The sequence below is a fragment of the Penicillium vulpinum genome (assembly GCF_028829585.1).
Source record: "Penicillium vulpinum strain IBT 29486 chromosome Unknown utg000001l_segment0_segment0, whole genome shotgun sequence".
NCBI lineage: Eukaryota > Fungi > Ascomycota > Eurotiomycetes > Eurotiales > Aspergillaceae > Penicillium > Penicillium vulpinum.
The window spans coordinates 2,029,652-2,042,775 of record NW_026643241.1 but is presented as its reverse complement, the minus strand read 5'-3'; the positions used below and the strand labels follow the sequence as shown (position 1 = coordinate 2,042,775).

The following is a 13,124-nucleotide window of genomic DNA, read 5'->3' as shown; positions in this document are numbered from 1 at the left end:
GTACAGAGAGTAAAAAAGAAAGAAAAAGAGGAGACAGGATCTTTGTTCAGAACCAAACAACCAATAGTGCAAACATCCCCAAGACGGTAGAAAACATATCCTTCAGACTGCCACACTGCCAAGCCTGGTACTACAGTACCGGACCAAAGATCTAGTCTGCCGCAGTACTAGTGCTGCGTACCGGACGAACGGTCTAATACTGTTACAAGGTTGTGAAGGCCTAATACAAAGTATAAAGTACTTTATACACGGGTGGCAACCATTAATTGTAACCCGGGTAGAAGCTCGGAAATGGAAAGAAAGTGTGGCATTTCATAAGTCTATCTTGGAAAATTCATAACTTACATATATTAATGAATAAATAATGGAAAAAGAAAAGATATGTGGAGGAAGCTTATGAAACATCGCAAACAGGCTTCTAATACCTAGGTAAGCTCCCGAGGTCAGCTACATACTTGGCAGATCATTGTTAGATGTCGATTTATGCCGAAATAGAACACATACCGGTCCATGGGTGCCTAGCACATGGGTTGCCGGACCTTGGAATCTCTTGACTTCCCGATTTTTTCGCGGCTCCGCGAAAGTGCCGCTGACATAGCATTTTACAGATGTAGCATTCCAAGCTTACCTTTGATTTGTTCATTCTCTTTTTTTTAGTAAATTTCCAGTAAATATGTATCTCACTACTATAAGCTTACTATATAGGTAATACCTTCAGAGTATTGTCCCTGGAGCACGCCTTAGAAGTATAGATCTTGGTAAGCCCTAATGCGGCGATAGCAGTTAAGGACTCGCCTCCCTTGTTTCAAACCTGGCGAGACCGATTTGCTGAAATCTATCGAATCATTGCTCGAGGATCTGCTAAAGGGTACTCCATGCATTCTCCACTCATTTTCTGTGTTTCTTCAATTACACCGAGTCCCGACTCCGACCCACAGTTCCATTACAGTCCAAGATGTCATCCAAAAACAACCGAAATGGCCACAAAGCCGAGGCTTTTAAATATTGGACAGTTCCCCTCAAAATGATTCCCATGATTTCCATTAAGCTCTATATTTATTTTCGTTTGTAATATCCCTGTACTCGTTGCCCATTACATTTTGGCACGATGACGTCGGAGGAAAGCTCAATCGAGCTACGGGATATCCATGATCCTACTCCAATTCATGCTGAAGATGCTGCTGGAGATGATGCTGGCGACGCTGCCGGAGACACATCGACTCTCGGCGACACTCCCATGGCATACATAGATCAAGAAGATGTTAATACTCTCACCAAAATAGCCACTCAACAGTCACGCCGATCGACTCCCGGAGTCACAAATAACCTAGCTGTCCTCGCTAAACAAGATCCATCCCTCGACCCGCTATCTGGAAAATTCGACTTGCAAAAATGGCTTAAGGCGGCTTTTAGAGATCTCAGCCGGGGGGACGGGCGCCCGGGACACACATCGGATGTCGTTTTCAAACAACTGAATGTATATGGATCGGGTGCTGCGCTGCAGTTCCAAGATACAGTTACATCGACCTTGACTGCCCTCGCTCGGTTGCCCCAAATCATTCGTGAATCACGGTCTCCACAAAGGCGAATTCTCAAGGACTTCAATGGCATCTTGAAAAGTGGTGAACTGTTGCTTGTGCTTGGTCGACCAGGTGCCGGCTGTAGTACACTTCTGAAGTCTATGACTGGAGAGCTGCACGGTTTAAATATGGATAAGGAGAGTGTCATTCATTATAATGGTAAGTCTTCAGCTCCATCATAGTACTGTAACACAGCTAACAATCACTAGGAATTCCCCAAACTCGCATGATGAAAGAGTTCAAGGGCGAACTAGTATACAACCAAGAGGTACAGTCCCAACATCGGCCACATCGATGAAGCTATGCTAACTCTGAAATTGTACAGGTTGACAGACACTTCCCTCATCTGACCGTTGGTCAAACTCTGGAGTTTGCAGCTGCAACTCGAACTCCCGCTCACCGGTTCCAAGATATGTCGCGCGCAGAATATGCCAAATACCTTACTCAGATTATCATGGCTGTCTTTGGCCTGAGTCACACATATAACACACGCGTTGGAGATGATTTCATCCGTGGTGTTTCGGGTGGTGAGCGAAAGCGTGTCAGTATTGCAGAGATGGCCCTAGCCCATGCTCCAATCGCTGCCTGGGACAATTCTACTCGAGGATTGGATTCTGCTACAGCATTGAAGTTTGTCCAGGCTTTGCGACTGTCCTCTGATATCACTGGCTCGTGTCATGCGGTCGCTGCTTATCAGGCAAGTCAAAGCATCTATGATGTATTTGATAAGGTGATTGTCCTTTACGAGGGCCGCCAAGTCTTCTTCGGACCTGCTTCTGCAGCCAGGTCCTACTTTGAAAACCAAGGCTGGGATTGCCCAGCTCGACAGACTACAGGAGATTTCCTCACTTCAATCTCAAATCCCGACGAGCGGAAAGCCAAGCCTGGCATGGAAAACCGTGTTCCCCGTACGCCGGAAGAATTTGAGACTGCATGGCTCAACTCACCCGACTACAAGCGATTACTGAATGAAATCGCTGAATATGAAGGGCAAAATCCCGTTGGAAACGATGTGCAAGCTCTCGCTGAGTTCCAGGAACGGAAGCGTGACGCCCAGGCCAAGCACACCCGGCCCAAGTCCCCATACATCATCAGTATTCCCATGCAAATCAAACTCAACACTATTCGCGCCTATCAACGACTCTGGAATGATGCCGCTTCGACTGTCTCTGTGATTGTGACTAATATTATCATGGCTCTGATCATCGGATCAGTCTTCTACGGGACTCCGGATGCAACTGTAGGCTTTACGTCAAAATGCGCCACTCTGTTCTTCGCCGTCCTTCTCAATGCCCTCACAGCCATGTCTGAAATCAACAGTCTCTACTCACAGCGCCCGATCGTCGAAAAACATGCATCCTTTGCCTTTTATCATCCCTTTACAGAAGCCATTGCTGGTGTGGTTAGTGATATACCAGTGAAGTTTGCATTGTCCGTTGTGTTCAATATCATCCTATACTTCCTGGCTGGTCTGAAACGAGAACCATCCAATTTCTTCCTCTACTTCCTCATCACTTTTGTGATCACCTTTGTCATGAGTGCAATCTTCCGGACATTAGCAGCTGTCACCAAAACCATCTCACAGGCAATGGGTCTAGCAGGTGTCATGATCCTGATTCTCGTTGTTTACACTGGCTTTGTCCTCCCTGTCCCGTCTATGCATCCGTGGTTCGAATGGATCCATTATCTCAATCCTATCTACTACGCCTTCGAGATTCTGGTTGCAAATGAGTTCCATGGTCGCGAGTTCCCATGCTCAAGCTTTGTTCCCGCATACGCCGATCTATCAGGCACGGCATTCAGCTGTGACATAGCTGGTTCGGTGCCAGGCTCTACGACAGTCAATGGTGACCGGTACATTGAACTGACATACAAATATACCTACGGCCATGTATGGCGCAACTTTGGTATCCTGATGGCCTTCCTGGTTGGCTTTATGTGCATCTACTTTGTCGCAACCGAACTGAACTCCGCTACTACAACAACCGCCGAAGCTCTGGTCTTCCGTCGCGGTCACGAGCCTGCCAGTTTCCGCCAGAACAAGTCTGGAACTGACGTTGAAAACACCACGCTATCTGAAGCCCAGCCTGCTACGGACACAGAAGACAAGGGAATGGGTGCCATCCAGGCTCAGACCGATACCTTCACTTGGCGCGATGTGTCCTATGATATCGAGATTAAGGGCCAGCCACGTCGTCTATTAGATCATGTTTCCGGATGGGTCAAGCCTGGAACTCTGACTGCACTTATGGGTGTCAGTGGCGCTGGTAAGACGACTTTGCTTGATGTATTGGCACACCGCACATCGATGGGTGTTATCACTGGTGATATGTTTGTCAACGGTCGTGAGCTGGATCAGAGTTTCCAGCGAAAGACAGGTTATGTTCAGCAGCAGGATCTTCACCTCGATACTGCTACTGTGCGTGAGTCTCTGCGGTTCAGTGCTATGTTGCGTCAGCCAGCCTCCGTTTCGGTTCAGGAGAAGTACGACTATGTCGAGGAAGTGATCAAAATGTTGAAGATGGAGGAGTTCGCTGAAGCCATTGTTGGTGTCCCTGGTGAGGGTCTGAACGTCGAGCAGCGCAAGCTGTTGACTATCGGTGTCGAATTGGCTGCCAAACCCAAGCTACTGCTCTTCTTGGATGAGCCTACCAGGCAAGTACCCTATGCAAAGAACATTCATATCTTTCAAATACTAACTATGTCTTAGTGGTCTTGACTCTCAGAGTTCTTGGGCTATTTGCTCATTCCTTCGCAAGCTTGCCGAGCACGGCCAAGCGATTCTTTGCACGATCCATCAACCCAGTGCCATACTCTTCCAACAATTCGATCAGCTGTTATTCCTCGCCCGAGGCGGTAAGACTGTCTACTTTGGTCCCATCGGAGAAAACTCTCGCACAATGCTCGACTATTTCGAAGCCAACGGTGCGCGCAATTGTGATGATAACGAGAACCCAGCCGAGTACATGCTGGGCATCGTCAACGCTGGTCAGAATGACAAGGGTCAGGACTGGTTCGACGTTTGGAAGGAAAGCGATGAAAGCAAGGAGGTTCAGATGGAGCTCGAGCGAATTCATAACGAAAAGAAAAACGAACCCTCAGGCGCTGATGATTCCTCAAACATTCATTCTGAGTTCGCTATGCCGTTCTGGTTCCAGATGATCCAGGTCACACACCGTGTGTTCCAGCAATACTGGCGCATGCCATCCTATGTTCTGGCGAAATGGGGACTTGGAATTGCGTCCGGCCTGTTCATTGGTTTCTCTTTCTTTGATGCCAAAACATCGCTGCAAGGCATGCAGACGGTCATCTTCTCTCTCTTCATGATTTGCACCATCTTCTCGTCATTGGCGCAACAGATCATGCCCGTGTTTGTCAGCCAGCGATCGCTCTACGAGGGACGTGAACGCCCCAGCAAATCCTACTCCTGGAAAGCCTTCCTCGTTGCGAACATCGTCGTGGAGGTCCCCTACATGATCATCATGGGTATATTGACCTACGCCTGCTACTTCTATGCTGTCGTTGGAATTCCCAGCTCAGCAACCCAGGGAATTGTCCTCCTGTTCTGTATGGTCTTCTTCATTTACGCCAGCACATTCACCCACATGGTCATTGCCGGTCTCCCAGACGAACAAACCGCCAGTGCGGTCGTCGTTCTTCTCTTCGCGATGTCTCTCACATTCTGTGGTGTGATGCAGCCCCCGAGCGCCCTTCCCGGCTTCTGGATTTTCATGTACCGTGTCTCACCCTTCACATACTGGATCGGCGGCATGGCAGGTGCACAGCTTCACAATCGCAAGGTCATATGCTCAGCCTCCGAACTATCCATCTTGAATCCGCCCTCTGGTCAAACTTGCGGTGAGTACCTCATGAAGTATGCCCAGGCCGCTGGTGGTCAGCTGCTCGATCCTGAGGCTACGAGTGATTGCAAGTACTGTCCTCTCAAGGTTGCGGATCAGTACCTTGCTACGGCTGGTATCCACTATGGTGATAGATGGCGCAACTTCGGCATTATGTGGGCTTACATTCTCTTCAATATTTTCGTTGCTACTCTCATGTACTACCTTGTCCGCGTGAAGCGGTGGAACAGTGTGGATCTGAAGGGATCAGTGAAGAAACTCATTCCTGGAAAGAAATCGAAGGCTGGCAACTAAATTCTGTCACTGCCCTCTTGCTAATATTTACCATTCTTTGTCTATATTTCCTTTACATCTTTTTTGCATTTTTTGCATTTGTTCTTTCTCTCCAATGCCTTTTGAGCTACCCACTGACCTTGCCGTTTATCTCTCATACTTTGTCACTTTGAAATCTCTTGTGCTCCGCTGCACAGAGAAAATATTGTTTTAATAGAAAACATGTACATACTACTAGACGAGAAATCACTTCTTCATATGTATTTCAACTTTATTCCATCTAAGTATCAAACACATGCCTAAAGCTATTCTGCAACCAAGTCCTCATACCGAGCACCACCCTCAAACCCTATCCCGAAGACTAGAAACAACTTATGATTCCAAAAACCCTACGAGACCCCGGGAGCTCGGTATGATCTGGCACGCAAAGATGGATGCCGTATAGGAGAGATTCTCCCAACCTACGCTGAAGTGAGTGTACTTTTGCAACCAGTACTGTAGATCTGAAATGGAATGAAAAGGAATTATGGAAATCGGTCTATCGATATGTCGTCAAATCACTTGGGAGCCTTGTTCACCCAAATTTCAGAGAATAGAGACTGAACATACGCAGAAAGAGATAAAGATCTTATTATATACATTTCTACTATGGCCCTTTTGTGTTCAGGAATATGATAACATATTACCATTGGTCAGATAACATCACAGTGGTTTAGGGGTGTTTCAAAACAATTCTGATAACTGGGCGGCAGCTACATTCAGTCTATACCTCTTTAATTCCAGTTACTCCTTTGCTATATATTTCCTTTCTATCTACACCCTAACACATACGACCATAGGGTGTGGAAAACAGGGCTTCCCGTCCGCTCAGCCGTACTTAAGCCACACGCCGGTGAGTTAGTAGTTGGGTGGGTGACCACCAGCGAATCCTCACTGTTGTATGTTTTTTTGTTTTTCTTCTTCGTTAGAAAGTCACTTATAACACCGCCCTACATTAGTTCAGCTAATCAATCCCTTTACCTTACTTCGACACCATTATTTTGCATCTGAATTTCCTGCATAGAAGCACTTGTATGGCCCTCCTCTCCTTTGCTGGCTTGGTGGGTCCTGACTCCTGTTCTGTGGTGAATTGGTCTTAGATGATGTGTAACATCCATTGGACGTGGCGACACCCTCTGTGGCGGCTGGGCAAGCTCGATCGGAGGATCGCAATTGACCTACTGAGAGCAAACTTTTGTACTTAATTCTGTTCTTGTGCAATATCTTTGTGGGTTATGGATTTGACTGGCAAGTCCGTATATTTGGTTTGTTGCACTCGGACATGAGCCCCCACGGTTCGAACTCCTTACAGGCACGTCAGTTTATTATTTTATGCTATTTGTTCAGTGCTGTATCAAGTCCCAGAATGATTGAAAGTGTCTCCCAAGCGGACTTGGCTTACTGGTAAAATATCTAATACATAGTCTATCACTCAGCTGACCATTCTCTCATCCCAAAGGCTCAAAAACCTTGACCTGTCAATAAAATAGAGCATTCCAACCCTTGGACCCATTTTATAGTACCTACATATGTAAGGATCGTCAAAACAAGCTTATCTTATCCCAACGCACAGACCAGCGGCCCATCACCTGCACAACGTCACGGCCGCCGCACCACCACGCAGCGAACCAACCAATCATCCAACAGCCTCTCAGGTCTCAAAATATCAAAATGGACCCAGACGGTAGCATCCCCAGCGAACCCGAACCCTCCGTCTTCAACTATGTGCTCTCCTTCCTCCTCGTCGGCGTCGCATGGGGCTTCACGACCCCCTTTATCCGCCGCGCAGCAGCAGACTTCAACGCCCGACAAGAGAAGCAAGCGAGCGAATCGAACTTATTAGCGCGCGGAAGAGGCCGCTCACAAGATTCACCGGAAACCGGGTTCACGGATGCGGGCGAGGAACAGGAATTGCTTTCTCGGGAGGAAATCGGCGACTCCGGTGACGAGGAGGGTGTACGGAGACGGAGTACGAGCAGCAGTGCTCCGAACCGGAAACCGAAGATTGCCGACGCAGATACGGGGCTGGACGATGGAATTGCTGGACAGAGTGCGAGTCGCGGTACTGCGGAAGACAGGGAAGGCAGCGCGGATGAGGAGCAGGACGATCTACCTACGCCGGCGTGGAGAGGTGGAGCTCCTGTGAAGCAGTCGTGGCTGCGGAACAAGATTGTTTCTATTTTCTGGACGGTTGTGAATCTGCTTCGCACGCCTGCATATTCGATTCCCTTGGTTATCAATCTCACGGGCAGTATTTGGTTCTTCTTGCTTGTTGGAAAACATGGTATGTGCCATTCCTTGACTTACTTGACTTCTGTCGCTGTGAGTTTGAGGTGTGGGATTGCTGACTTTTTGCTGTGTAGAACTCTCGTTGACTGTACCGCTTGCAAACTCGAGTGCGTTCTTGTTTACCGTTCTTGGGGAGTGGTATGTTGATCGCAAGGTGATTGCAAAGGAGACATGGCTGGGGATGGGGCTGGTACTTGGAGGGATTGCATTATGTGTGCACTCTAAGAACCAGGCTTCTTGAAGTTGATTCGATTTGGATTGGGAGTTCGGTGCTGATTTATTTATATGGTGTGGTGCTGGATACTTTATTGGGGCGATGTAGCTTGTCTGGAACTCTAGAAGAAACCTCATAGCTAATAGAGGCATCTTGCTGTATTCACTCACTACGTGAAACCTCACACCACTAAGCTTTGACCCTGCTCACCTGAGAAGTTCCTGTGATGCCTCAGATTTTATCTACGAACACTTCTTTTGAACAAATACATATTTTGTGAAAATACGCTGTACTTTCCGACGTCCATATCTACAGATAGAGTACACAAATCCCCAACCATACAGGAAGCACAAAACCAATAAGCCCAGGTATGCGGATGCGAAGGTTGCACCAAGTCAAAGAGTAAAGAGAAAAAACAAAGTTCAGAGAAACCACAATATCATGTCATTCCGCGTGTCATAAGGGACGAAAAGCATATCGCGGGGGAGTCATCAAACATATTAAATTTTCCATTTCCACATGTGCGAGCCAGACCGGGCCTGCCGTGGTGTTGTAACCGAATCCAAATCCGGATAAAATCAGGGGATATATGAAAACATAGCATTGCTGCGCGCAAAGGAACACAATCGTCATGCTTAAAGGTTCATTGAATCAAACGCCACGGAACTAGAATATAAATGTTAGTATGTTGTCGACGAAAATATTAGTGCAAGGAAGGTAGGTAACTCACCATACGAACAACCAGATACCACATTGCGCCTATAAACTTGAACATGGACAGACCAGCAACACTCCATAGAACAACTTCCATGTAGATCATAGAGCGTTCGGTCTGCGCATCCTCAGCACTGGTCTTTGATGTGTCGTTCAAATTTCCCAAACCGGCAGCGCTCAGCACAACGGCACCAAGAGCAAAGTTGCAGAATACCCAGGCGAGCACAACGGCACTGCGGAATCCCTTGTAGTAGTCGGCTTGCTTTTCTTCCTCGGAAATAGTCGAGACTTCTTTGGGAGCCTTCATGGCGAACTTGGCGCACTCAGCCTCATACTGCGCGTTCAGATCGCCATCGTCTTGTGGAATGTTGACGTCGACCTTACCGCCAGGCTTAAGGTGCGCGGAGGGCAGCTTCTCGGCCTTATCATCTCCCTTGGTACCCCATGTGATGTCGTGGGTATTGCAGAAAGCATAGATGTTGAGGACGTTGATGTAGGTTGGCGTGAGCAAGATATATTGAATGAACTGAAGAATGTTAGAAGACGTAACAAAATTAGATCCATAGGATCACTTACACTGGTGAACATGTGCCATGGGTCCAGGAAGATGATCGAGGCCAGGAACCACATGACATAGGTTGATCCAAGGGAGACGATGATAGAAAAGAATGTCTTGTTGGTGAATAGGTCGGTAACCGTAAAGCTGTTTGAGGCCACTTCTGCTTGAATAGATTTGACAGTGACGAAGATAGCAGCGAATGCAAGGTAGATCATGATCACGATCCAGAAATAGACCATGGTCATATAAAACTTGTTGGATCCGCCAGGTCGATTACCGAGAGCCAGAACGAAGCATGTCACGAGAGTTGCCAGATACAGCCATTCGAAGACAATGCCAAGAACCTTACCAGCAGTACCAAGTAGCTCATCTGAGCCCAGGTATGTTGTCAAGATGTGGAAAACCAAGAAGAAGTTACCCTGCAGAGGGTGTTAGCATATATATATATATAATAGCAGAGAGGGGAAAATCGTACAATTCCGAACCACGCGAAAATCATCGCGATTGTTTGATATATGAACTCAATCATGAGCATGAACTTGCGGATAGCGCTGTGATCACTGCGGAAGATTTGGTAGAAGTGAGTAATGGCATAAACCGCAGCGAAGAAACTTCCATTCAACCAACGACGACGCTGGAGAATGAACTCGGCCATCTGATCAGGCACATCGGTTTCACCAGTCGATGACTTGACATATTGAAGAAGCCATCGGCACTTGCGCTTGGAGACAATCTCGAAACAGAGGATTCGATCCTCAGCCAAGTACATGTTAGCCGTGAAGACACCCGCATTGGCACCGTGCATCTTCTCACCCAGGAAGTACCGTTCTAGTGGACCTTGACCGTTCTTGTCATTCTGGAGGGCGACAAACCGGTAGGCGGAGAATGCACCAGGCAACACAGTAATAAAACCGAATGAAGACTCAAGGGGTTTATCGAGAATGTTGCTAAGCTTGTACTCGAAGTTCTGGCCAGCCACCAGCGGGTTCAGCAGTTTCTTGCCATGAGACAACATGACCTTGATCTCACCACATGCACCACCGCACATGGGCTCGACATCGAAGGCCTTCCAGAGGTGATAGATCGAGTCCCTGCCAGGTTTGGTACCCGCATCCAATAGGACACAGATGTTGGGATCCAATACACGACCGAAAGCTTGGAAGAACCATCTGTGGGAATTGATTTTCTTCTGATTCTTTTCCTTCAAACAGAAAATCAGCTGCACAGGAGGCCCGGACCGAGGCTTAAGATGCACTTGAGTGCCCTTTACCTCCAACCCAACTTGAGTGGTGTACTCGTAGATATGGGCAGTGACATCCTTCCCGTTGACTTGTTGCTTCGCAATTCCGTCTTGGTACACGCCCAGACCTGCCAGCACAGCGCGCGTCCGATGATTGATCTTAGCACGACCGTCGCTAATGATGCAGACCACAATCTTCTTCCACGAATCCTTGCCCCACGTTTTGCTGCTTGTGCGCGAACACATGTGGTCAATGTTCTTGAATACACCAGACATAGTGCGTGCGAAGAGAAAGTCATCTTCATTGTACATGGTCACGACGATGAAGAGTTCGGTGTTGCGAGGCTTCGCGAAGAGCTTCTGACGGAGAGTAAACCGCTCTTCGAAGAAATCGGCTGGATCGCAGGTTGCAGCTGAGTATCGCATGTGCGTAAATTCATCGCGACCGGGTGCCTCTGCGTGGGGTATTTGGCTGAGCAGTCTCGGCGCAATGGGGCAATCAAGCACAAGGTTGCCATTGAAAAGTTGGACTTCTTTCACCGTCTTCCAACGGCGAATAGGCGCTGGGCTGGGCGTCGGGCGTGGTTCGTCCTGGAACTCAGTATACGGGTCCGGCCCGAAGGGATTCTCGTCGGTTTGCAGCATGGGCTGGTCAGCCTCAAAGGGGGTGTGTCCTCCCTCAGGGAAGGCGTGTCCTCCCTCAGGGTATTGGCCTAGGTCATAATCATCATGTGGCGTGTGTGTAGGCTGGTATGGCTGGGTGTAGTAGGCGTCGTGATGGGCTTCAGGGTCGACCGCATACTCGTGACCAGCATAGGGATGGTGTGCGTCGTATGCCTCATGATGGCCATAAGAGTTATGAACATTTTCGACCGAGTACTGTTTTCCAAGGTAGATTGTCAGTATCTGTTTGTCGACAACACATTCCGCTTTTATCACATAATACTCACAGTAGGTTGTTCAGCCAAGCGATCACTGGATGGCATGGGAAGATGCGACTGAGGCCCATATGGGTTATCTGACAGCTGGTACCCAGGTTCCAGTGGTCGCCCTGGGGAAGGAGTGCGATTGGTGTAGCTGGTAAGATGGGAGGGATTCAACATGGGCGAGCTATACTCATCTGCGAATGGGTCTGTTCGCGGCGGCATTGTTAGTTTTGAGACGTAGAAGATTCCTCAATGATAGCTTGAAAGGCGATAACTTGACGACACAAATGGTACTGAGCCCATTGAATCAATGACCAACAGTGATTTCAGCAGTTTCAAAGAGATGGAGAATGCGCGAACCACATGAGAAGAGAGCAAGGGTCCAATAAGGCTGGGGAAGAACTGACCGGCACCCACACGATTGTAGGCCATAATGGAGGAGCCTCGAGATTGAGTTCAGCGAAATTATCCCGTCCCAAGTTTATTGTAGGGTGTTTGGAGATTGCGCCAGGAGCGCCGAGTGGAATATTCAGCGTCAGCGGGAGGAATCACTAGTCCGATTGATGGATCGGACTTCTCAGCGTCGTTTCAGATATGAGGGATAGTCACAAGCGAAATTTAATACGGAGTACAAGGACAGGGTATATGAGATTGTCGCACGATTGCAAAGTTGAAGAATGAACGATCAAAAAAATGTGGAATACGGGTTGGTTGGCCCCTCTGTTGTTTACGACGCCTTCGATTCCCGGCAATGATGATAGTGGATACGGGGGCGAATCAAAATTGTCTGTGCAGCTCCGCACTGCCTTGTGGATATATCCTGATTAGGTGCGTCGTATAGAGATGCAGTGTACAGCAAAAAAAAAGAAAAGAAAAGGGCAGATTGTTTCTTCGGAACAAAAAGGTCCAATAATATTGCAACCAAAGGATTTTGGGGAAATGAAACAGTTGGAGCCACGGATTGTTGGAGAGGAGAAGCATTGGAACTCTCCACTGAGAGATCTGTTACTGGGCCAACTGCACAGGAACTCAGCCACATATTCTTGGCAGCTGTGGCTCATCCATGTTTCTCCAAGTGTGGCAGGGAGCCTTGGTCGCTCGTTCACTGCCTAATTGGGGTTTCTTTTTTTAGCAATCTGAGGTCATTGGAGGTCACTTCTATTTTCACTAAAAAGCAGCTGCCTGTATAAAGTACTTTTTACCTACCTTGGTGCTATGAATAAGTGATCTACTCCCTATAGTTACTGTATCTCCAGTTTCAATATGGAGTATACATATGCACTTGGGTTGTTGCCTTGATCTACACATCCTTGTTCTGCAAATCCTTGAGTGCTTGCTGTGTTCCTGCTTTTTTTCTGATACACAACCTATGAGAGCACAACGTATGCTAGAATAACGTATACATAGTAGCACAGCGTACGTATATCACC

The 13,124-nt window shown here is 47.8% G+C and overlaps 3 protein-coding genes across 3 annotated transcripts; 2 read left to right on the top strand and 1 right to left on the bottom strand.

Annotated features, from left to right (window-relative positions):
• Positions 1-1,108: 1,108 nt before the first annotated feature.
• Positions 1,109-5,734, top strand: N7479_000757 (putative ABC multidrug transporter; the record flags this gene model as incomplete). The annotated part of the gene is made up of 4 exons (XM_057248455.1): positions 1,109-1,739; positions 1,790-1,848; positions 1,906-4,239; positions 4,307-5,734. 4 exons carry the CDS (start codon positions 1,109-1,111, stop codon positions 5,732-5,734), a joined length of 4,452 nt encoding a protein of 1,483 aa, XP_057112887.1.
• Positions 5,735-7,423: 1,689 nt separating this feature from the next.
• On the top strand, positions 7,424-8,282 carry N7479_000756 (uncharacterized protein; the record flags this gene model as incomplete). The annotated part of the gene is made up of 2 exons (XM_057248454.1): positions 7,424-8,036; positions 8,116-8,282. The coding sequence occupies 2 exons, from the start codon at positions 7,424-7,426 to the stop codon at positions 8,280-8,282; spliced, it is 780 nt and encodes a 259-aa protein (XP_057112886.1).
• A 624-nt stretch (positions 8,283-8,906) lies between these two features.
• On the bottom strand, positions 8,907-12,126 carry chsA (chitin synthase I; the record flags this gene model as incomplete). The annotated part of the gene is made up of 6 exons (XM_057248453.1): positions 8,907-8,921; positions 8,986-9,495; positions 9,546-9,947; positions 10,004-11,647; positions 11,719-11,900; positions 12,102-12,126. 6 exons carry the CDS (start codon positions 12,124-12,126, stop codon positions 8,907-8,909), a joined length of 2,778 nt encoding a protein of 925 aa, XP_057112885.1.
• Positions 12,127-13,124: the final 998 nt, after the last annotated feature.